This window comes from Pinus tabuliformis, chromosome 1_2, assembly GCF_031772625.1.
Source record: "Pinus tabuliformis cultivar Carrire ecotype Pingquan chromosome 1_2, CPIR1, whole genome shotgun sequence".
Taxonomy (NCBI): domain Eukaryota; kingdom Viridiplantae; phylum Streptophyta; class Pinopsida; order Pinales; family Pinaceae; genus Pinus; species Pinus tabuliformis.
This window is the reverse complement of record NC_142298.1, coordinates 438,812,519-438,839,064: the sequence shown is the minus strand read 5'-3', so window position 1 is coordinate 438,839,064 and position 26,546 is coordinate 438,812,519. Positions and strand designations below refer to the sequence as shown.

Genomic DNA, 26,546 nt, shown 5'->3' with positions numbered 1-26,546 from the left:
GTTTGGACATAGGCCCATTCTTGATGGTCATGCTTCCAGCTCGACAACTGATGTAAGCATCTGCAGTAGCTAACCAAGGCCTTCGCAAAATGAGGGGGTATTTAGTGAGTTTTGCCTTTGGTTGAAGGACCAAGAAGTCCGCAGGGTACTCCCAAGAATCAACAGAGACCAGGACATCCTCCACAATCCCTTCAGGAGTCACGATGGAGCGGTCTGCCAATTGCAGTACTGTCGAGGTCTTTCTTAAGGAACCCTGAAGGTTAAGTTTAAGCATGGTGTCCCTGGTCATCACATTAATGGCAGCCCCTAGATCAATCAAGGTGTGGGGGATTATGGTGCCATTGATGTGGACATCAACTACAGGACTCCCAGGGTCCAAATATTTTGGACAGATTACTTGTCCCAACATCAGATCGGACAGTTGTCCTATGACATTGATAGTCGGGGCATCTCTCTTGTGCCTGCCTGGGTGCCTGAAACACTTCTCCTTGATCAATTTGTTGTAGATTGGTACATCTTTTATGGCTTGGAGAAGTGGGATTTTCACACACAACTGTTTAAGTTCTCCCAAAAGTTCAGTCTCCTCTAGGTTTGGTTGCATGGCTACTGTTAGTCTCTTAGGAAAGGGTGGAATGGATTTGGGTTCACTTTCCTATTTCTCTTCCTCTTCCTCCGGGGGAGGAGGCTGGCGATCTGGAAGGACCTTTCCAGATCGTAGGTTGATCTCCTGAATCTCCACAGCATAGGTAGGGCATGTTGTCTCTCCAGTGTATACCTGTTGGGCCTGTCTATTGTTGGGGTTTGGGTTCGGTTGAGCAGGCATCTGGGGTTGTCTTGGAGGAGCAGGAGGTAATGGTTGTGGTTGAGTAGGAGGTGGAGGCAAAATAGCGGGAGGAGAGTTGTATTGGGGCCTCCACCCCAGTTGAGGGGCATTCCACTGAGGTTGTGGCTGGATATGAGAGTGAAACGAATGAGCAGCAGGTTGAGTATGGTACTGAGATGGATAAGACCAAGGAGGAGGTGTGGACCAGGAATGATGAGCAGGGCCCCCCCAAGCAGGCATGTGAGCGGATTCGTTGGGGTTGTAATAAGTTTGGGATGTTCCTTGCATCCCCTGCTGGTAAGGTCTGGACCCATGCGGCCTCCTTTGGTTAAGGAAGTAGAGTGGCTCTGTGGCCACTTCAGCCCCTTGGTACATGGCTTTAAGTCCAGGTAAGGTTGAGCACTGGTTCGTGGGGTGGTCTTCCTCACAAACGAAACATACCTCCACTGAGTGCAATGGACACTCGTTCTTAGAATGCTTCCTGATACATCTGGGACAAAAAATGGCCAAGGCCCTCTCAGCTTCCTCTTTCTTCTATTGGATTCGGAAAGTATCTAGCTGCATGGCAATGGTTTGTCACATCTCACTTTTGAGGTCTTCCATCTGATTAGCAAACTCATGCTTAGAGAAGGTGGTACTAGCTGAGAGTGAATTCCCCCTACCTCATTTCCGGGCTGCCCTAGAGTGGTTTCTAAACACAGTCTTTATGTCCTCATAAGGTAGTTGGTAGATGTCTCCTCCAGCTAGCAGATGGAGGGTATCTAGAAGGTCTTCGGGGACTCCTCGGAGCAGAACCAGCTTCAGAGATTCAGGGTCAAGCATGCACCTGGCCCGTTTATAGCTAAGTTGGAACCTTTCCTCGTAGTCTTCTAAAGACTCATCACTTCCCATGGTCATCCGAAAGATCTCTCCCTTTGTTTCCTTTGACCTACAGTAGTCCCGATATTTGTTGTTAAAGGCTTGCTGCATCTGAGCCCAAGTTGTGATACTGTTTCCAGGTAGCCCCATGAACCAGCGTAGTGCTGCATCCTTGAGGGTAGAGGGAAAGAGTTTCAACTTTTTCTCGTCTTCTGCATAGTCATAAGTTCAACAAAGGACAACAAACTCAAACAGGAAGGTATCAGGGTCTTCAGTGGTCAATCCATGGAAATGAGGTAAGGCTGAGGGACTTATTTTTTTCATCTTCATGTCCTCGTTGGTCTCTCGGATGGGAAAGGCACCTTCTATTCTCTCCTCATCTTCTCTACTGTTTATGTTTTCAGCCATGGTCTCAAAAGGAATGTTTTCTTGCTCTTCTTCTGTTATAGGATCTTCGTATATCTCAGGAGGTTCACCTATAGGTTCTTCTGGATCACTGCCACCAAAGAAGAGAGAAGGGTGACTCAGTGATGTGGTGGGGGTGTTGGGTAGGAATTTTCCGGTATTGTCTCTGTTCCTACGAGGCATGAAAATGGAATATTTTGTTTGCTTTTGTGTTTTTTTTTTTCTGCTTGTACCTGCAAAACTGAAAGAGATTGAATTGCAACTAGCTAAAATCTATCTTGCTGAAATGAAAATGCGGAATTGAAATGAAAGCAGGAAAGGACTAATCTATTTTGTTGAAATGAAATTGCAGGAATGAAATGCTAGTCTACGCTTGCAGAATTGAAATTGCGGAATTGAAATGCTAATCTATGCTTGCAGAATTGAAATGCTAATCTATGAAAGCAGGAAATGTCTAATCTACTTTTGCAGGAATGAAATTGCAGAATGGAAATGAAATAAACTACTTAGCAGAAGGTTGTAGTAGAAAATAGAAGAAAAGTAGCAATCACAAATACTCTGACGCTTCCCCGACAATGGCGCCAAAAAGAATGGTGGGCTCCAGTATTGCAGCAATAATGCTGCAACTCCTGAGACTCCCTTCTTTACTTTTATCAACCCGGTAGTTCATAACAAACTTGGAAGTGACGGTGCTATATGCACAAGTACTAGCTCTTGCCGCAGGCTATCACTTGATCAGCTGGCACAAGTCCGCTAGGAGCTTAAGCCAACTTCTAAGAGCTCTTAGAAGAAGCTTTTAACTGTGATGGATGAAAACTAACTCAACCAGAGGCTAATCTACTTGCAGAAAGAAATTGAAAGCTAGAAAGAAACGCAAACCCTAACAAACCCTAGTTATACCGACTAACCCTACTGGTGCAAGTAGAAGTATGAAAGCTACAGAAATGGATGCCATTGACTTCTAAAACGGTAAAATGCATGTGACTAAGCTACTTCTGAAGAGAAATATGAAGAAAACATCTTTTTGCATTTTTGAGGAATTTGTCAGAATTATTTTGCATGTGCTTTAACTGTTGTTGACTATGCAGAGTTTGATTGGCGAAAGGAAATGGAGTGTGCGCTTGCGGGAGGTTGGGAAGGTTAGAAGAGGGCCTAAGGGGTCCCTGGCACACTTCCAGAGAGTTTCATAGTGCTTGGATCTCAAGAAACCGCTTTCGTGAGCTTCTACAATAAGTCTGCAGGGGTTTTACAGGATGTTCTGTGGCTTCTACAGGATGTTCCGAAAGGGAGTTTTGAAGGGCTCATGGTGGAAAAAAGGTGATGAAGTGGGTATGGAGGTGAGATAAGCGTGTGAGGAGGTCTAGGACTTGGCGAATGAAGCGGGTGAGTGATAAGGATGGCTGGATTTGTTCAAGGAGGGGTAGAGCAATGTTGCACAAAAATATGGAAATTAGGTCAAAGTGAGGGAACGTGGCAAATGCAAGGCAAGAATCAGAGTTGGAGGACGGAGCAGGCGGTATTGATGGAGTAGGGGTAGGCAAAGAGGTATCACAGGTGCTCTGCAAGTTATTTTCCAAACTATTCAAACAAAGACTCGGAAAACCAAAGACCTAGCTACTTTAACCTAATCTGACCTGAATATCAGCAAAGAAAATGAACAGAAGTTTATTGCAACGAAATCATGTGAAATAGCTATGCAAACTAAGCAATCATGAACCTGAACATGTAACCACAACTGGTATCAACTTCTGCAAATGAGAATTTAACACTAACAATTGCATGATGAAGCAAAGATAGTGTTTTTGGTGGCAGCAAGGACACCTTGGTCTTAGCTCATGGTCCCACGGAGGGAGAGGTGAGATCAGGGTGCTTGATGGCTTTTTTCTGAAGATCTCTGTTATTAACCTATCAAATCAATCTGAACATGAAAAGCCTTTTTAATCATCAACAATGACCTAGGTAACCAAGCAAGACTGTAATCTACTTAACAGAAATTATTTTGCAAAGACATTAAAAACATATAACAGTACACGAAGGAGGCCTTGGCACTTGGGTTGGGCCCAACCCCAAGAGCTACAGGCTCCTAAGAAAAAGCTCAGAACTGATGCCAAATGAAACTGCTTTCCATTATTCAAAAATAACCATGTCACAAAGAAAGTTGTACAGCAGAAGCTACAAAATGAGCTGAAAGACTAGCAGCACTATAGTGCAGAATACAACTGTTCAAAAAGTAACCTACGAAGGCTGGAAGCCTTCCTATTTATGCACTACGAGGGTCTCCAACAACCCTCCTTAACTCGAGGGGCTCGGCTGCTCGAACTGCCAGTGATCAGTCACTTTACACAAAACTGCTCAGCTGCCCTTGGGAATCCTTTTTGGTGGCCTGTTGAACTCCGAGTTGAGGGTGGAGAATTCGAGGAAGGGGCCATTTAATGCAGGAGACACCCTTCCCACGAATCCTCACCCTTGTTCCTTCATGCTTGGCCGTCATCTGGCTCATAAATGCTTGGCCTTGGTCCAAAATTTGTCCAAAAATCTATAATAACCACGTGTTAGCCTTCTTGGACAAGTGACTGTTCTCATTCGTTCAACTAACATAAATATACTCAAAAAACATGCATAAACTATGAAAAATGGTGGATTGATGAAGAACAATAGGCAAAATGAGCCCAATAAGTTACCCATTTTTGGGGCTCATCAATCTTCTTGACTGAGGGGTCTCAGCTCAAGAAGAAGATACTTCAGGCATCACATGATTCACCATTGGCAGGTCATCAGGGGTTTACCAAAACCTACAGGGCCATTAGAGAGAGGTTCTCATGGAAGGGCCTCAAGGAGGACGTACTCCAGCATGTCCGTGAGTGCGATGTTTGCCAGAGGAACAAGCGGGAGATGAACCATCTAGCAAGACTATTGCAGCCTCTTCCCATTCCAGAGGAAAAATGGGAGTGTATTTCGATGGACTTCATCACAGGGTTGCCCATGGTACAGGGCAAGGATTGCATCTTTGTCGTCGTTGATCGGCTGACAAAGTACTCACACTTTTTCGCCATATCCGCACACTACACAGCAGCGCAGGTGGCCGAGCTGTTCTTCAGAGAGATTTTTAGGTTACATGGCCTTCCCAAGGCCATCACTAGTGATAGGGACAGCCGTTTCATGGGCGGAATTTGGCAGGAGCTTTTCCAGTTGGTGGGGACGGAGTTGACACCGAGTACCAATTATCACCCACAGACGGACGGGCAGACAGAGATAGTTAACAAGTGGCTGGAGGGCTACTTGCGTAACTATGTCAGTGGGCAGCAGCGAGCATGGTTGAAGTGGCTGCATCTGGAGGAGTACTGCTACAACATTACTCATCACATGTCCATCGGTATGTCACCATTTTATGCTTTGTATGGGTATCATCCTTTTTCTTTTGTTGACGTGATGTTTGGTGCTAGCAAGGCTCTGAGAGCCAAGATTTGGGTCCAAGAGAGTCAGGATATTCTTCGAGCTCTCAAGGATAATATGGCTATAGCGCAGAACCAGTAGAAGCTGTATGCTGACAGGGGTTGGGTGGAGAGACAGTTTGAGGTAGGGGACCTGGTCTACCTACGATTACAGCCATACCGACAGTCGTCACTGAAGCAGAAGGGGGCTGAGAAGCTCAAGCCCCGCTTTTATGGGCCATACAGGGTGATACACAGAATTGGACAGGTTGCATATGAGTTGGAGCTGCCCCAAGGCAGCAAGATTCATAACATTTTTCATGTATCATGCCTAAAAAAGGCATTGGGGTAGCATGTGACAGTGACAGATGAGCTACCACCCACGGATGATGAGGGGCATTTGGTGTTGCAGCCAGAGGCTCTTATTGATACCAGGGAGAGGCAACTATGGAGCAGGACAGTTCGGGAATTCTTGGTGAGGTGGAAGAATTTACCAGATGAGGATGCCACTTGGGAGAGTGAGAAGATCTTGCAACATCCATCACTTCAATTGCTTGAGGATAAGCAACATTTTGCCAAGGGAGACTGTAATATTCCTAATTAGCCATGGCTAATTGGAATATTCGATTTTGCTCAATTTTGCCTTCTATAGCTATTTATAAATAAAAAAGGTGAGGAGAGGGGGACATACTTCATGAATAAAGACACTCCCTAGTAGCACAACGTTGTAACTTAAAAGGTGAACCAAGGGGCGCCAAAGAACCACGTAGAGGAGGGGCCCACATAGACACTTGGAGTGACTGCGCAGATGGTGAGAAACACGTGGCAAGAGGAAAGCTACGTTGGAGGAGGTGAGCCTTGGAATTGAGAGAGGCCAATGCTATAAAGGAGAGAGGAGCCTCCTCATTTTGGCATTGGATTATGTGCATTTGAGCTAGTCACTTCGACTTAGAGCACGCTCGTTGTTTAGCTAGTCTGCAGCACTGTTTAGTGCATTGAGTGTCTCCGTTTGGAGATCTCACCCTTAGCCCCAGGGGACTTCGAGTGCCTTCTCGGGCAAGGTATTTCCATCATTATTTTTGCAGTAGTTTCATCAACATTTTGGCAGGAGGGTTGAGCATATTAGATGACTGCGCAGTCTTGAGAGGGATGATTGAGGTTTTGCAGGAGGATTTGTGCTAGGAGGTTGAGCAGGGGATCAGCCCTTGCATATTGGAGGATTTTGGCTGAGTTTCAGGCAGAGTTGTGGTGGGTTTATTTCAGTGGCAGCGTAGAGCCTTGAGGGATTGCGTGGGTCCTCAAGGGGGCGATTTTCGGGGGTCGGCCATTTCAGAAAAGCTTTCTGGGTTTTTCTGGGTTTCTTGAGTAGAGTCTGATTCCATAGTTTCAGCATTTTCTGAGGGGAATAGCCCCAAATCCTCACTTGATTTCCAGCAGCAGCAGCACGACAGTTCTCCAACAGCTTGGATGCAGTTCAGAGAGGCCATTCTTTTGCTATTCTAAGTGCATTTCTTCACTTGCCTTGTGCAAGTCGAGGTGCCATCTTTCTGATCACCTCCTGTAATCATTCTATTACTCAGTATAATAAAATGGCTATTTCTTGAGTATCTGCTTATGGTTATGTTGTTATATGTTGCACCATTGCTATTTTTATCTCTTTGAGCTTCTCGGCTACTATACCACTTGTGTGTTTTCTCCTATACTCTTAGACAGAGTCTGGAAAGGGCCAGGTAGCCTCCAGATCTCGTCCTCTTTTAGAGGCGACATATCTGGTAAATGCCCTCCCAGTGCATCTCTGGTTGGAGTTTGCTTGTGTTTGAGGAATATTCCTGATAAGGGATATTACAAAAATTCTCCCGTAGCGACGGGAGCGATTGCTCCCTAATTCACTCTGGCAATTGGCAAGGAGCGGAAATTTTTTTACGGGAGCGCACTCCCGACCCGCTCCTGAGTCGCTCCCACCCGGAGCGCGGATTAGGAGCGGGATCAGGGGGAGGGGGGGCTCCCCCACAACACTGCTACAAACCCTAGCTTCCTTTAGGTCTTTTCCATCTTCATCCCTTTCACTCTCCTTGATCCATCATTGGTGTCTTCATGGGGGTGATATTCAATGACTTTTCTTCAACCCAGTTTTGATACCATGTTAATTTTACTTAGAGCTACATTGTTCTTTGTTGTAGTTATTTGTATTTAAACAATTTCAATATTTGCTAATTACTTTCACCCCATAACATCATTATCGACATTAGCAATTATGTAGAGAGAACAATAAACAACATAATAGAAAGATTAGGAGAAGAAAGCATGCACAATAGAGACACAAGGATTTGGTCAAAGACCAAGGCAAAACCCCACAAGGGGGAAAACTCGAAATTCAATTCTTATTCTATTAGATATTCATCAATTGTTCAGTTGAGATACAAAGTACATCCATAATGAGATACATCATTACATTAGGCCTCCTAGGGCCAATCCAAATTAGTTCACAACTTAGTTTGTGAATTGACTTTCAATAACCAAATGAGTCCAAGAAAGCTTTTTCCATATCACTATTACAACAAACAATATAATCATCAAGAATTATCACATATGTTGGGCTATCTCAAGAGACTTCCATACAAACTAGGTCATCATGGAGCAAGGTCACTGTTATATACATCATAGATCACTATAGTATCATTGCCATGTAGAATTCACTGCCATCATGAATCCATAACAAGTTACTGTCATTCTCAGAAGAGTAAGGTCATTGTCCAAGGTCTCTACCATCATATTAGAGCAAGGTCACTGCCTCCTTATAAAAGTAAGGTCATTGTTACATTATAAAAGCAAGGTCACTGCCACATGCATCATAGAAGACCTCTTTGACATACAACAAGGTAACAATTATATCCTTCATCAAGTTTATTGTTCTATATATTGCCATACAACAAGTTTTTTTTCCAAATATAAGGCTATTTCCATTTACGGCCATCCATAGGATTCACTGCCATGTACTGAGAATGAGCCTTCCAAATTATAGATGCGATGGTGTCATAGAAAATATAGCAAGCTTCATTGAATAGTATAGTCATTGTATATATGAGTCCTTCTGCAATGATGTATGCGAGTCTATGTATATATATATATATATATATATATATATATATATATAGACCTCTACAATGAATATGCAGGCTATCAATATTTGAAATCCCTAGGATGGTGAATGCATGTCTCAGAATATATATGACTTTTGCGCGCTGTAGATACGATGGTATATGCGTGTCTCAAAATATATATAAGACTTTTGTGATGATATATGCAAGTTGTAGATATATGAAACCCCTATGATGGTATATGCGTGTCTCTGAGAGCAATCCTCATATTTTAGAGTAATACAAGCCATAGAGCGAATGGTGAACCAAAAAGAATTACAGACCACAGAACAAATGTGATCTTCCAAATCAATGCGATCCACAAGATATGCATATAGTGCAAGTCCACAGAAAAAAATTGTGATCACTGAGTGAGAAACAAGCCACAAAACATAATAGCTAGCCACACTGGAATGTGATACAAGCCGCAAAGGTATATTGTCGAGTCACAAAGAAATAACAGCGAGCCTCATAAATATGTGTGTCACAGATGTTCTGTTTGTACCACAGAGATTCGATATCATGGTAATGTATGCCAATGAATAGAAGATACGAACTTGTTGTGTATGTTTCGAATAAGCCACAACGAATGGCTATTTATAATTATTTTGGGTTGTCGCTTTTCACTTAAGAGAGTTGACATGAACTTTCATAAAGCCGACCTTTCAAAAACTCAAAAATATAAATATTTATATTTAATAAATATCATGAAGAATATTTGACCAAATTTATAATAATGAGAATGCCATAACGATTTGAATATATTACTAATAAATTTCCTTTATCCAAATTAATTTCTTCCTTGGGGCAAGATGAGTTTTCCTTGAGGTAGCCTTGGGGAAATTCATCCTGAAGCTGCTCAAATTTTAACAAATTCAATTGCCTAGTTTTTTTGCAATTTCTTAATGTAATCTCTTTAGTATTAAATAAATAAAATTAGTTGGGGTTTGCAACATTTTTTTGACAATTTTATGGGTTGCAATTGTATGATTTATCTAAGCATTGACAATTTTATTACACTAGTTTATTGTGTTTTTGGTAAATTTTCATGGTGTATTCCATTGCGTAGAGTTTACGGGAAAATTTGATCAATTAAATAATTAGGAATATTACAATCCCTCCTAGAATTATAAATCTGGCCCTCCTGAGATTAATAATTCGACCCCCTTCCAAAGCTAGCAATTTGGCCTCCCAATTTACTCAATTCAATCTTCCTAGAGAGAAAAAAAACCAGTCTCCTGAAATTAGCAATTCAGCCTCCTTGATTTACCAACTTGGCATCCTTTGGAAACTAGTAATTTGGCCTCCTCCTGAAAATGACAATTGGGCCTCCCTGAATAAGCAGTTCATCCTCCTAAAAATGGCAATTCCCTAGACTAACTAGGGAGGATATTTCACCACCGAAGCTAATCGCACTGTTATCCCTGAAAATACCTCCTCATTAGCTCAGAGGAGATCACTATGCTTTTGGTTGAAATACACCTCTTTTTCTGGCCTATTTGAGACTATAACACACCCTTTATACTCAATAAATGTGTTACAATGCAATTTATGTACTATGAGGACAATGCTATCTTATTCTATAACACTTTGTCTCTTCATCTAACTTGTGTTACCAAATTCTCACTCAGTCACAAGGAAAAAAGCCTGAGTTAACTCACTATGACACTCTTGTTCACTTAAGGAAACTCTTAAAAGGTGGAATCTGATCGCCTTTTCCTCATCTATAGCTTTTTCCTAAACAAATAAAGCACTTGAAAAGGATAAAATCATTAAAGCATGAGGAAACATTATCCACCCCGAGATTTTGCCCAAATTACACTAGAGAGAAACTAATAGTCTTCATAGCCCCCATTTTTCCTATAAATTGAAGGCTTGGCCATTGAGAAAGAGATTGGAATTCATTACATTGTTGTGTTGTCAACGTCTTCTTTAAGAGAGAGTTTGGAGCTAGGAATTGGAGGAGGTGCAACGACAACTTCATGTATTGGTTGTAATCTCCTTCCTATTGATTAATATAGAGATCTATTGTCCTTTCTTCCATACTATTGTTCATTGTTCATGCTTGATTAATGATTGTTTGGAAGTTGGTCTTATGATGATGCATTTATTAATATGCAGTTGTTTAATTACTATAGCTTCCGATTGACAAGATTATTATGCTATGAAGGTTTGTTTGTTTTCCTTTGTGTGTAGGATTAGCCTTTGGAGTTAGTTGGGAACGATTCTCAACGATGCTGACCACTCTAATTGATTTTCACAGCGAAACAAGCAGGTTCTTCCTTTTCCATTACTTCGTTAATCTCATCATACTTCTTGCATTTCAGAATGGGTCAGACCTTAGAATAGTAGATCCCTTGCCCTGTCCGTCTCAGTTTCCGAGAAAACCTAAAACGGTGGTTGTTTGTCCAACCAAGCACAATTCCCTACAACAACCTCTAGCTAAGGTGTATAGTTTCAACACCAAAGTTGGACATTGCACAAGGGTTTCCCCTCGCTCATAAGCTGATTGAGCTCCAAGTAAATTCACAAATCTATTCTTACACGTCCCTTTTTCAAGCCTCCTCCTTTTATAACTTTTTTCCTACTCAAAATACAATGGGTGGCTATTGATACCATGGGTCGCTTTAATTTCTAAAGTGACTTACTACATTTTATTTAATTATTAAATTAATATTTGATAATTAGTTGGCTGACCCCCTTTTTTTCCGACTATAGCCTACAAGGATCATGATAGGTTATTAATTCAAGCTCCCTGCTACTATGTATTGTAAAGGGACATCACATTTCTCCATTTTTAGGTGCTCTTTCTTGGTTGCATGGTTAAATAATGTCAAAGTAGTTATAATTGTATTAATATCAAGCCATATTTATGACTAGCATTAAACACTCCTAGTTGTAACGTTCTTGGAGAAATTGTTCATAGTACCACAATAGATGCAGATTATTATGATCTAGACTGAGCATACACTATAGTAGCAAAGTAATGCATTGTTTCTGCCAAGGAAACACGTTTTTCCCTCACAAAAAGAAAAATGCTTTGTCAAAGTCTGCACTTCAGTAAATGGATTTTCAAGACAAATTGTAACGAATAACACCTTAAATGGCCTCTTCAACATTTCACTAAAATGCAAAAAATTATCATGGAAAGTTTAAGGAAAAAGATTATCACATGTGACAGCAACTAGGAAAGTTATGCAATGGACTGAGACAACAAGAATGCTTAGGAAAACTAAAGCTCACCTTTACAATAGTTGCAGACCAAATATGAACTCTGTCAATCAGAAGATCAAGACCAGGTAGAGGTCCTTCCAAGTAGAATATAACTCTGTATGGCATGCTCTTCAAGGAAAATGTCCCTTCAAGCTTTTCCCATCTTTCTTTTGAAGCTGTAACCCTGCATAATAAAACTTTTAACTTAGTCCCCTTAATGGCCATTCAAGAGATGTATGTCAGATAGTATGACAGTCATACTTAACCCTCAACCAAGCCACTTGGTATAAAAATTGTTTTCAGTCAGATTAGTAACAAAAGTAATCCATTTTTGGTGCATTTATATGTATATCTAGCCATATTTAATGCATAATGTCAAGCCTAAAGTTTGGAGTTAACTACCAACTGTTCTTTTTAGTGAGATTTTTTTGGGGTGGCAGTCAAGAAGTTCTGAAATTTGCAAACATCTATAGTTTCAGTGGCCACAGTTATCTGGTAAATTTCTTTTCCAAATGCATGCAATATTTTATAGTCCAACAAAGTAGAGAAATAAACTCCAAATCATACCTTCCAACCATTAAAAAAGTTGGAGCTGAATTTGGATTTTCTAGTCTCAATGTTGCCAACAAATCAGCTGTTTGTTGGGTGGAACCCCAGATACGAACAAAAGCTAAAACCTTGTATGTTACATGTGGCAACAGTCTTGGGGTGATATCTTGTTCCAAGCCTTGCCAGCATTGTGTTCGATTGGATGCAACAGCAAACTGGCTTCCTGATTCTGCCTTGATTTCATCAGCATAGTCAGAACCATCAGAGATAAACCCATTGCAAGAATTTGGATGCCAAGATAGAAGACCCTTTGAAAAATCATGGTTTATAATAGCATTGGACTCCACAACTTCCATTTTTCTTCTTTTCAAAATTCCCTGCACAGGGAGATGAAAAAACATATGGAATTAATGTTGAAAATAAATCTCGAGAGAGGTATATAAAATATTTTAACTGTCTGATAGGAAACATAGAGAATTGAGATAAAGGCATTCAACATTGACAGACTGATATACAAAGTGGATAGTAAGAGGGGAATGCTAGTCACACATAACATGTCTTGAACATAACTGATTTCATCTGAATGAAACTAGTGGCATTAAGGCCAGGGCTGCTTGGTCGTATTACATAAGTACAACACAATCCACCAAAATAGTGTTAGGGCATAAAGGTACTCCATAGTCTCAAGGTACATTACAAAAACATGTATGGAGATTTCAATCTACAGCAAATATTCCAAAAAAGTACAGAAAGTATCTCCCCCAAAAATGGCATAACAATTACAACAAAGTAGAAAATCTGGAACAAAATGCTAAGAAAGGAAAAAAATACATAATAAAATAATATAATCATAAAGACAATAAAATTCATATTTTCCTTGGAAAACAAATATTGGCTTTCCCTCCAACTAGTTAATTAATTGTTGCAATTGAGCTAGCAATGGTATGCTAAATGGAGGGATGGCAAGATAAAATTCAAGAGACCCTAAGGTTAAGTAATGTTCAGAAGACTAAATAGGAAAGAATACCCAAAAGAATTAAAGAACTTGATAACCATTACATAAATTTCTATTTTACACGAATGTTAAATTCTCTTATCAAAAGGGTTTTAGATCTCCTAATGTCATATGGTTTGAATGTGCCATGTTTAGAAGACTAAATAGGCAAGAATACGAAAAGGAATGAAAGACTGATTAAAGAACTCAATAACCATTAAATAAATTTCTATTCTACGCAAATGTTATATTCTCCCATCTATAGGGTTTTATATCTCCTAATGACATATGGATTGAGTGTGCCCTGTTGCCTCAAAATCTAACAGGTCTTGTGAGGGGAGTGTTGCCTCAAAATCTAGCAGGTCTTGTAGACGGGTACCCTACAAGAGAAACACTAGACCAATTGACAACAATGAGGTGTGGCCAACTTTCACCATAACCACTACCCCCTACTCTTTATGGACTTTCACCAATGGGAGGCTTCCTGTAATATAGGTCACCTATGAGATAATTCTATACCTAAGGGTTAAGGTGACACTATAGGCTACTAAAAGATGGCTCTTCTTAAGTACAAGGCTCAACCAAGGGAAATAAGGCAATTCACATCCTCTAGAAAGGCCAAATTAGGGCACACTAGACCTAGGGTTTGAGAAATAGCAAGCAAAATGGAAATTCCTAAGGTCAATATGCCAAGAAAAGGTTTCCAAACAATGAATCTTAGCAAGCCAATGGCATATGAAACCTTCAAAAAGTCCTCAAGTTGAAGCTTAGCAAAACTAGGGTTTACCTAGGTCAAAAACACCTAGGGCAAGAGAATTAGGGCTTAAAATGGAAGGATTAGCCACTAAAGAAGGTTGATTTTGATGCAACAAAGTATTATATTGATGTTGAATCCTTCCAACTCCCAAACTACTTCCTCTAGGCCAATTCAGACTAAGCCCTAGTTAGGTTGCTTATCCTTAAAAGGGACAAAATTAGGAGAGAGAATGAGAGTGAAATTCAAGTTTATGGATAAAATGAGGTGTGATCACCAAATTGACAAGGTCAGTGCCTAGTCCTTGGGTTGATTGAGCCTATGGGTGTGACAGATTGGCTAAATCTTACAAAAGAGTAAGGATGTTTTGGTTCCCTAGCACAAAACCCTAACTATTACATTTGTTAAGGAGCAAGGTCACTTGGGAGAGCTAATACAAAAGTTCACCAAGGGGATTTCCATTCACATTTCATTCATGAGTAATGCATGCAATGATGATATCTAGATTCTATACAATTGATCTTCAATAAGTAAAGGAATGGTAAAAAAACCCTAGATAATCTATTCATTCCATACATTAAACAATAAGATCAAAAAATTATCGAATTCAAGGCTCACTTACAAAACAAAATGCATGAAAAATTCTTTCATTGATCCAAAGTAACTTCTCCAATGCCAAGAAAATAGGTCCAATAGACAAAGTTCTCCATAGAATCACCTTTCCAATAAACAAGAAGGCCAAAATTCTCAAGGAGTGTAATGTCCCCATCCGCTTAGGAGACATAAGGAAGGGGGTCCACTAGCCTAATAAGGTTTCTGTAGGTTAGGATGGGGAAAATTAATCAAGGGAATACAATTCTCCTAGGAGAAAACATTACAAAAGCTGAAGTGGTGAAAACAGGGCATGGGTCCTAGACTAATGAAAAGTCACTTTCAAATTATAAAGTGAGAAAACCTATTAAAATAAAAGAGTAAAAAGGCAGCAAAAGTGGCGAATGAGTTATAAAAGAGGGAAAATGAGGAGTCACTCCTCATTCTTGCATTTTCTCAATTGAAAAAAAGAAGTTTAGAGAACTTTTGGAGAAGAGGCTAGGGTTTTTGGAAACCCCCATTCTGGTTGTTGGTTTTGGTTTTGAAACTATACACCCTAGCTAGTGTGGGAACGAGATCAATCATATTTGGTCATTGGGCTTGAAGTTTTTGAAGTAGAAGAAGATAATTGCAGAAAGGTGGTGAATACAGGGTGTTAACAGTGGATTTTATCTTTGGTTATTTAATACTCTATAATCTCTTTTCAAAGGCCAGATCTAGTGTGATATTGGGAGGTTGAGCTCGTGGACAAAGGGGCCGAGTTTTGCATTATAAAGGGGTCAAGTTTGTAATTTAATGAAGGGATGAGTTGTATCTTCTCAGAGGACCAAGTTTTGTTGTACACTGGGACATATTTAGACCTACTAATAGGGGGTCAAGAATCATCTTCTTACCTAGCCAAGTTTCATTTGTTCATTGGCTGAGTTCACTTGTGGAAGAAGAGGGGTCGAACTGTTGTCATGCCTGGATCAAGTTCTGCTCTTGTTGATTGTTTAAGCTACTACAACCATCATTGATAAGAGGCCGAGTTCCTTTGCTACTGATATAACTGCCAAAAAAATATATATTTGGGCTGAATATTGAAGATTGTTGACATTGTTATCAGAGGAGGCCAATATCATCATTTTGTGGGAATATACTTAGGTTCTCTATCTTTATTGTATGTACAATCCTCATATCAGTTATAAATCTAAATTTTATTCCTTTATTTTCTCTAAACAGTGTTCCACATAATTTATGGGTACTCTATGAATGATGCATTACAAATATGAAGTGTTCCCATGCGTAATTGTTTGGTACTATGTCTGTTGTATTGAGTAGATTTAATAAAAGTGTACCTACAGCCATGAGTTTACAAATTGTTTGATGAAATTTCACAAATACCATATCAAGTAAAACTCAAAAATTTGATGGGAAACTTAAGGTACTTCTTGGAGGGTATCTTACAGTGGTATCAGAGCATGGTATTGGACAGTTGTGTAGATTGAGGGGCAGTTTATAACCATGGTTGATGAGTTCTAAAGACCACTCATACGTCACTTATAAAAGACACTACAAGATCAGAGAACCCACTCCAATCTCAAAGGAAGAAGAAATTACTATAGCATAGAAACAAGAAGAACCATTTGAGAAGGGTAATATAGTCATGGGAGACAAGAAGAATCAAGAGTTTAACAACTTGCTTAGCTTCCTAAATGATTTGGCTAAGGGCCAAAAGGAGATGGTGGAGCTAATGAGAAACATAGGTAACAAGGGGAGTTCCACAAGGATTTCGATGGGGGAGTAGCATACTAAGGATCCCATTAATGGTGATGGATCAAATGTTGGAGAAGCCAGTCACACACACACACAACCGTGCACAACCACCCCCACATATATAGCTGGTCATCTAGATCCACTATGCCACAATTTCTTAATGAGGCAACAACAGGCCAAGTGGAGTAGATTGATCAAGAATACCTTTTGGGGGAGTATTTGAAGGAGTATAGGAGGTTGGGACAAGACTTCCAAGCTGCCGTGAGTTTCACAAAATTTTGCAACCTTCAAATGAAAAACAAGCCTAAAAATGTTCAGATGGCTATGAGGAAGAAAAATGAGCTTTAGAAGACATTGGGGAAGTGTCTATCCTGTTTTTTGATGGGCCATGAAAATGCTCAGCTAGATCATGGGTTCAAAAGCTAGACACATACTTCCAGCTACAACAGATGATGGAGGATGATTCCATTAAGTTGGCTACATTACATCTAGATGGAGAGGCCCATGAGTGGTGGTACCATGGGTTAGTGACTTTGGGTCATGCCAACATAACCTCATATTCCAAGCTTACCAGAGACTCATAGAGCGCTTAGACAAGAAGGGTCCAAATATTCTTTCAAAGAGCTAGCACACCTCAAGCAGATTGGCAGTCTGAAGGCATATATCTCAGAGTTTTAGATGTTGGCAATTATGGTCACTGACATATCTAAAGCACGACTAGTGATGTTATCTGTTGAGGGGCTATCTGAGCCTCTATGTGGTTCGGTTAAGGGTTATCAACCTGCCACTCTATGGGTGCAGTAAGTAGAACCAAAGATATGCAAGTTGTTGTTCCTAAGAACATATTTCCTCCCAAACCATCCTTCTCTCAAAAGGGTAAAGACGCTAAACCCTTTCAAAGGGAGTACACTGGGAAATCAAAGATGGATGAGGAGACTTAAAAGGGTTGGGGAAGAAGAAGATTTGTTTTAGCTATTAGGAGCCTTGGGCACCAGGACACAGATGTGCAGAGAAGGACAAGTCAGGAAAGCGCACTACATTGAGGTCTACTTAGATAGTGATAGTGATGACGAGGTTGAGGAGTCTGGGAAGGGAAAAATACTAGACCATGGGCATTTGGCAGCAAGTGAGGAGTCATCACATGCTGGGGGTATTGCATCCATGTCAGGTGTTCCAAGGTACCATGTATTCAGAGTCAGGGGGGTCATGTTGGCGCAAAAGGTAACAGTGTTGATTGATGGTAGGTCATACCACAACTTTATAGATGCAGTGTTGGTGGATAGAAGATAGATTCTGTAATGTCCCTTCCTAGAATAATCTCCATGAATTTACTTTCACAATTATGGCAATTTTTTTATTATGGGACCCACGAAATTTTGGACTAAGACTTACGAGATGGAGGCCAAAAATCTTTTTGTTTGTGGGGGTCACACCCACATGAAGTATGCATTTCCTTAGAGGGAATTTCGATTTGCTAAGGTAGGAGGTCGAAATACTTGATGGAGGGGCCCACATGGGAAGGTAGCTCAAAAGTTATAAATAGAAGGGGCCTAGCAGCTATTGGGGTCTTTTGTCAATCTAATTTCTCTCTTGTTGCTCGAGCTGCTTAGTCGGGTCACAGTGTTGTTCAACACAGAACTTTCCAAGTGGAGAGCTCACCCTTCTTTCGGTGGATTATGAGTGCCACCCTAGGAAGGTAAAATCGTGCCATTTTGGAGGAGGATCCGTGGAGTTCAGGGTGCATCGTACAACCATTCATTTAGCCAATTTCGTGCTCCAGGAGGACGCAGTAGGGGGATATCGTACCACTTATTTCAGCTATCTCTCGGGTGGCATTTGTCGGGAGAAATTTTTCTTAGAAAACTTAGGGGAAATCCAAGTTGGGAGAGGAGTTTTGGGGCCAAAGATTGTTGCATTAAGGCAAGACGAATTCTTCTTACCCATGGCTAGCGCAAGAGTTACTTTTTGGGCACACTTGGGAGGTTGAGGAGAGGAGTTTAGGAGTTGGGTTGTGCTGGGAGTTTGAGGAAATCATCCAAGTAGAATTCAACATTTTTGGGGTGTATGGAGGGTTGCTTAAGCAAATATCTAGACAGGTCGTATTTTCCAGCTAGTTTAAGGAGGGCATGGTATTTGGGGTCAATTTTTGGAGGTCAGAACTAGACCAAACCCTTCCTAGGTTTTGGTAGGTTTATTGAGAGGAGGTCGGGGCTAATTTTGTAGAATTTTCTGAGCACCGGAAGTGAGTCTTTCAGCAGTTCTTTTCCAGCAAACAATGTAGTTCCTCTTGGGTAGCACAAGGCATTTTCATGGCAACACATTCCATACCCATTGTACTATTGCACCAAATATATAATAAAATGGCTCCGCTGGATGGTGTTTTTGGTGATCACATGGGTGTTTACTTATTTCTGAATGTTGTGTATGCATGTCAGTTATTGCTTTGTTTATCACTGTTTTTCCTAATTAGGAACATTACAGTGGTATCAGAGCTCCGTTCTTGGCTCAACTGTGGGTGATCTTTCCTATGAACAAGGAGGATAGGAAGAACATTACCTATCAAAAGTAGAGATACCGGAGCAGGGAAAGGGAGTTGGAGATTACACCTGATACTGAGACACCTGGGAAGGTAGCAGTGGTGGCAAATATGGGGGAGCCAAGGAGCAAGCAACAATTGATAGCCTCTTGAAGGCCCTAAATGATCTAGCCAAAGGGAAAAAGGAGATGTTGGAGGAACTCAAGTGGCAGAATAGGGACAATAGCATCCATCATGAGTTCCTATTTGGGGAGACTTTAGGAGCCTCACAACAATACGACCACCCTTCACCAACCATTCACCCACTAGCTTTCAGTGGGCCAACTAGGACCATGTTGCCTACATTTTTACCTTCAGGACCAAGTGAGCAGGATGATCAGATGCCCATGGGAGATTATTTCAGAGAATGGCAGTCCATGGGGGAAGATTTCAACGCAACCTTTTCCTTCAAGGATTACTACCAGCTCAAGTAGCACGAGAAGGGAAGGTATAGTGGGGGGTCTATCACACAGAGTTCATAGTTGCAGCGTACCATTGGGAGGATGTATTTTCCCACGTATGATGGATCTACCAAGTGCAAAACTCGGGCTTGGGTGGAGAAGCTGGATACCTACTTCTAGCTTAATCAGATGACAGAGGTGGAATCCATCAAAATGGATACCTTGCACTTGGAGGGAGAGGCATGCGATTGGTGGTTTCATGGCTTGACCACACTAGGGCATGCCAACGTGACCTCGTGCGAGGACTTTACATGGAGAGTGGTGGAGCGTTTTCATAGGAAGGATCCAGAGGCTCATTTCAGAGAACTGACCCAACTTAGGCAGACTGGCCATCCAGAGCAGTATATATCAGAGTTTTGAGGGTCTCAATCATGGTGCCAGATTTGTCCAATTCTAGGAGGATGTACACATTTGTAGAGGTCTTGCTTGAGCCATTGCATAGACTAGTGAAATCCTGCAGACCCACTACTTTGTAGGAGGTTGTGCCTTGTGCCAAGGATTTGCAGGGGGCAAACCCCAAGACTCAATCACCCAACCATCATGGGCTCGCTACCCACAGAAGGGGCATGACATGAGGCCCCCACCACAGCGAGCAACCCAGGGGCATGGGTAGTTGGATGAGGAGACCAGGAGAGACCTTCAGAGGAGGAAGCTATGCTTCACTTGTCAGGAGCCTTGAGCACTAGGCCATAGATGCACAGCGGGCAAGGCCCATTACATTGAGGTCTTCTCTGATAGTGACCAGGAGGATGACGTGGAGTTGGAGATAGGCGGGGGTGACAGTGAGACTCATGCAGAGAGGGGACCACCACCACCACCACCACCTAGGGGAGCACCTTTTGCACCATTTAGGGGAGTCCTAGCTTCTTTGCGTGGGGTTCCCAAATTTTTGACCCTGAGGATCAGAGGCACAGTGAAGGGGCAGCGTGTCTCAATTTTGGTAGACAGTGGGGCCACCCACAATTTCATTGATGCATAGATGGTTCAGAGGTAGGGTATCACTACAAAGGAGTTTGAGGGGGTTCATTCCTAGTGTTAGGGGATAGGACCATGTAGTGTACCCGATATGTCCCCACTTTTACAGAGGCCATGGGGAAGTACTCAATGGCAGATCATTTCTTCATGGTGGATGTATCGGACACCAATTTGGTGATGGGTGTCTAGTGGCTCTACTCCCTTGGGCGGGTCACTGCAGATTAGAAGAAGTTGGAGATGGAGTTCATCGGGCCAGATGGCAAGTTGGTTGTTCTTCGGGGTATGCATTCATATCCTCCACAAACAGTTTCAATGCACATGATGGAGGCTGACTTGAGGCATGGGGACATAGCATGGGCAGTGCAGTTGAGGATTTTAGAGGCCGGGGGCCAGCCCAAGCCACCACACCCCAACATATAGGCCATCTTGGATAGGTACTCGGTAGTGTTTGGGGACATACCACCAGGGAAGCCACCTGAAAGAGGATTGAGCACACAATTGAGCTAGAGTCGGGGGTACAGGCGATTATTACCACTCCTTATAGACATCCCAAGGCCTACAGGGACGAGATTGAACGAGCCATTCAAGAGTTGCTGGCACTTGGGCACGTTAGGCCTAACTCTTGCCCCTTCGCTTCATTAGTCGTTCTGGTGAAGAAGAAGGATGGGACATTGCACATGTGCATAGATTACCGAGCACTGAACAAGAAGACCCTGAAGAACCGTTACCCCATTCCATGCATTGATGAGATGATGGATGAACTTAGAGGAGCCAAGTACTTCTCTAAGATAGACTTGTGTTCGGGGTACCACCAGATCAGAGTGAGGGATCAAGACATCCCCAAGACAGCCTTCAGATGCCACTATGGGCATTTTGAGTTCTTGGTTATGCCCTTCGGGCTGACCAATAGAACTGCCACCTTCCAGTACTACATGAACCATGTGTTCCGCGGGCAATTGCAGAAGTTTGTATTGGTATTCTTCGATGACATCCTGATTTATAGCAGAACTTGGGAGGAGCACTTACAACACTTGGAGGTGGTGTTACGCATTTTAGAGGAGCAACAGTTCTACACCAAACTGTCCAAGTGCGAGTTTGGGTTGACAAAGATGCTCTATTTGGGGCATATTATTGGGGAGGATGGAGTGAGGGTGCATGAGGAGAAGATCAGGGCCATCCAAGATTGGCTAGTGCCTCGGAATGTGACTGAGTTGAGGGGCTTTGTGGGCATATGCACCTATTACAGGAAGTTCGTGATGGGCTTCTCACAGTTAGTAGCTCCCCTCACAAATCTGAACAAGAAGGGGGCTTTCACATGGACAGATAGAGCACAGTTAGCATTTGAGCGTCTCAAGGGGGTGATGAGAAACTGTCTAGTATTAGCACTCTCAGATTTCACTCAGCCCTTCACCTTGGAGTGCAATGCATGAGGTGAGGGAATTGATGCAGTATTATCATAGGATGGCCACCCCATCGCTTTTGAGAGCCGGAAGCTCCTTCCGCATGAGAGGTCGTATTCTATTTACGACAAGGAGATGTTGGCCATTATGCATGTGTTGGCCAAATTCCGGTAGTATCTAGTGGGAAACAGATTTAGACTGAAGATTGACCACAATAGTCTTCGCCATTTTATGGGGTAGTAGGGCCTCAATGACAGGCAGCAGAGGTGGGTCAACAAGGTCCAGGCCTACGATTTTGATATTGTGTATGTCAAGGGAAAACACAATGTGGTAGCAGATGCATTATCCAGGAGGCCCGTGACACTTTCACTCACGAGTTGAGGGTTTCGTGGCCATATGCACCTATTACACAAAGTTCGTAAAAGGATTCTCACAGTTAGTAGCTCCCCTCATAGATCTAACCAATAAGGGGGATTTCACATGGACAGATAGAGCACAGTCAACATTTGAGCGCCTCAAGGAGTTGATGAGCTGCTGTCCAGTATTAGCACTCCCGGATTTCACTCAGCCCTTCACCTTGGAGTGCGATGCATCAGGTGAGGGAGTTGGCGCAGTATTATCAAAGGATGACCACCCCATCGCTTTTGAGAGTCGGAAGCTCCTTCCGCATGAGAGGTCGTATTCTATTTACGACAAGGAGATGTTGGCCATTATGCATGTGTTGGCCAAATTTTGGTAGTATCTAGTGGGCAACAAATTTAGAGTGAAGACTGACCACAATAGTCTTCGCCATTTTATGGGGTAGCAGGGCCTCAATGACAGGCAGCAGAGGTGGGTCAGCAAGGTCCAGGCCTACGATTTTGATATTGAGTATGTCAAGGGCAAACACAATGTGGTAGCAGATGCATTATCCAGGAGGCCCGCAACACTTTCACTCATGAGCATTTGTCATGATTGGAAGACACAGTTGTTGGTGGAGTAGTCTAAAGATTGGCGTGCGTGTGAGATTTTGGAGGGTACACATGTTGATGAGAGGTATAGGGTGATGGCTGACATCATATACTACAAAGGACGGATATTCTTGGTGTCGGGATCACAGTTGAGGGAGAGGATTCTCTACGTAACCCATGACTCTCCATTTTTGGGACACTAGGGGTTCTAAAAGACGTACATGGCAGTTAGAGAGCGCTTCGCATGGAAAGGCCTCAAGGGAGATGTGTTGAGGTATGTGCAGGAGTTGAGGCTTGTCAGAGGAACAAGGGAGTGTTGACCCATCCGGTCGGGTTATTGCAGCCACCTCCCATTCCTGAAGGGAAATGGGAAAGTATCTCTATGGATTTTATCATGGGCCTTCCTATGGTGCAGGGCAGAGATTGTATATACGTGGTGGTGGATCATTTGACCAAATATGCACACTTCTTTGCTATCCCAACCCAGTATTCTACTTCAGGTAGTGGAGTTGTTTTTCAGAGAGGTCTTTCGTTTGCATGGTCTCCCCAAGACCATAGTCAGTGACAGGGACAGCTACTTCATGGGAGCATTATGGCAGGAGCTTTTCCGATTAGTTACCATCCACAGACGGATGACCAAACCGAGATGGTCAATAAATGGTTAGAGGACTACCTACCGAACTATGTGACCGGACAACATAGGTCATGGATCCGATGGTTGCATTCAAGTGAGTATTTCTACAACACCACCCACCACATGTCCATTGGTATGTCACCTTTCTGTGCTTTGTATGGTTATGACACTTTGTCTTCTGCTGACCTTGTTTTTGGAGACCGCTGGGCCGCAAAGTCCAAAGATTGGATCCAAGAGAGCCAAGACATCCTCAAGGCTCTCAAGGACAACCTGCAGACAACCCAGAATCAACAGAAAGTGTATGTAGATAGGCACAGGATCGAGAGGCAGTTTGAGGAGGGGGACTTACTCTTCCTACAGCTACAACCATATAGACAATCCACGCTAAAACAAAAGGAGGCTGAGAAGCTACAATGCCACTTTTATGGGCCATATAGGGTGATTAGGAGAGTGGGAGAGGTGGCCTATGAGTTGGAGCTTCTACCAGGAAGCAAAATCCAAAATGTCTTTCACGTCTCATGCCTCAAAAAGGTGTTGGGACACCAGGTGACAACAACCACAAAGTTACTTACACTAGATGATGAGGGGCATCTTGTTTTAGAGTTGGAGGCCATTTTGGGGACTAGATAAAGGAAGCTGAGGAATAGAACCATCAGAGAGTATTTGGTATGCTGGAGGAATTTACGGGATGAGGATGCCACTTGGGAAGGTGAGCACATACTTCAGCATCCAGCATTGCCATTGCTTGGGGACAAGAAACATTTGGTAGGGGAGGACTGTAATGTCCCTTCCTAGAATAATCTCCATGAATTTACTTTCACAATTTTGGCAATTTTGTCTATTATGGGAACCACGAAATTTTGGACCAAGACTTAGGAGATGGAGGCTGAAAATATTTTTGTTTGTGGGATGTGGGGGCCACACCCACATGAAGTACGCATTTCCTTAGAGGGAAATTCGATTTTTTTTTTCCGGGGAAAATAGAGTTCGTAATTTCTATTATGAAGAAGTAATAGAGATTACATGTTGTAGATGCCAAGGCATATGCATATGTGTGGTATCAACCACAGTTCTGAAATGTTACAAAAAATACATTCAGTAGGTGTCTCTTGGATACGAAAGGACTGTATCCATACAATATAAACAGATATATAACTTAGAGTTCAGTAGAGAAGCAAAGAGTGAGGTATGACCTCCGGTCATGTACTGAAACAAAAATAACAGTGACTGTCATGTAAAGCCGATGTGTACAAAAAGTTCCGTATATCCAAAAAAAAAATTAGATGGGGAAGCCTCCCCCAAGTTGGTGACCATCAATATACGGACGATGATAAAACCTGTGCATCCCATCTGGACTGTATTCTTCAATCATCCAATCACCTAAAGGCCGATCCGCCGCTTCTTTCGAGAGCCGGTCAGCAGTTGAATTTCTTTCCCTGTAGATATGAGAAACAGTGATCCGGTCAAAAAATGTTTTGAGAAAAACAATTTCTTCCAAGATGTGTTCAAAGAATAAGTATGACAGACAGAAATATTATTGGCCCAGTCAATCACTATCTTTGAGTCTCCAAAAATTTGAATTTGTCGATAATGTTTAGATAGTGCAAAGTATAGTAGATGTCTCAGAGTGATAATCTCTGCATGATTATTGGTGCCCCTCCCGAGTCCCAATCTCAGGTGGAAATAATGTGAGTCTGAAACATGAAAAAGAATACCCCCGCCACAACCTCGTTCCGATGCGGCCCCATCGAAATAAGCCCAAGGTATCTCTCTGTTGATGATTTCGGGCACAATATGCCGGGGAGGATTTGGTTTTGACTCAAAAGGGATTTCAGAGTAGGCAGCGCAAATGGTGGGCGAGAGGAGCTGCCAGTTTACCCTGCCCTGCTCGAAAATAATATTGTTGCGATTTATCCAAATATACCAAAACACAACAAGAGGTAGGTTCCTAGCCTTTTCCGAGGGCACAGCAGACCACCAGTGCGTCCAGGCAGCTAGTAAGTCATTTGCCTGCCAGACAGTGGGGATATTGAGGGACTGAGTAACCTGCTGCCAGATCATACCAGTGGTCTCGCAAGTCATAAAGAGATGCATTGTAGATTCCTCCGCCTTTCTGCACAGAACACACCAGTTCGGACCCGCGAATGCTCTTTTTTTCAGGTTCTCCCCAGTAGGTATTTTATTTGCCAAAATGTTCCACAATAATAGTCTGGTCCTAGGCTGAGCATGTAGCTTCCAGATATCCGACCACCAGCTATTGAGGAATTCAGGCTGTCTGTCTTCAATGAGCTTAATGTATCCAAGCTTAGGAGCGTAAGAGCCAGATTTGGCCGGTGCCCATATAAGCTCATCATCCATTTCATGTAACTTGATATGGGATTCTGTGAGTGCCTGAGTATATCTTTGCCAATTATCAGACCAATCATCGGTCAGCTGCCACAGTGGGTCCGTGACCCATGCCTGAGAGAAAATGGTGGATCTGTGAGGATCCCCAACTTGAGCCAGATATTTGATGCCCCGATCATTGAGGTGACGGATAAGGTCGTCCGGCAAAAGGTGTGCGTTCCCAGACCCAGTCCATGGATCACGCCCAATTCGAACTTGAGAACCATTCCCAATTTTCCATAACAGATTATCCTTAATGAGAGGCAGAGCTTTGAGGGTAGCTCTCCAAATAGCTGAAACACCCTGCTGGTTCCATGAGGGTCTGCGGAACCAAACAATGATGTTGGATGGCCAGATGTATTAATAGTGAATGACTTCAGCCCATAAACTATCCATCTTAAGAAGAGACCAGCCCTGTTTTGCTGATAAGGCAAGCGCAAAATCAGTGAGGAATTTAAGTCCCCAACCACCCCATTTCTTTGGCATGGATACAATAGACCAACTTGTCCAAGCAAAAACCCTACCTTTTTTATTCCCATTCCATAGGAATCTGTAGCAGAGTTGTTGAATTTTTTGTAAGATGCCCTTTGGAATCCAAGTGAGGGACATCCAATACACCGGAGTGGCCTCCAGAACTGACTTGATCAACTGTAGTC

The 26,546-nt window shown here is 42.4% G+C and overlaps 1 protein-coding gene across 1 annotated transcript in view; it reads right to left on the bottom strand.

Moving 5' to 3' along the window:
• The window catches only part of LOC149206235 (endo-1,4-beta-xylanase 2-like), a 269,320-nt gene that overhangs the window by 133,857 nt on the left and 108,917 nt on the right, over window positions 1-26,546 (bottom strand). The window contains exons 2-3 of the mRNA XM_089393658.1: window positions 12,435-12,793; window positions 11,898-12,051 (exon numbers count right to left, since the gene is read on the bottom strand). Of these exons, the coding sequence (XP_089249784.1) occupies window positions 11,898-12,051; window positions 12,435-12,772 (492 nt within the window). The 5' untranslated portion in view covers window positions 12,773-12,793. The remainder of the gene's footprint in view (window positions 1-11,897; window positions 12,052-12,434; window positions 12,794-26,546) is intronic.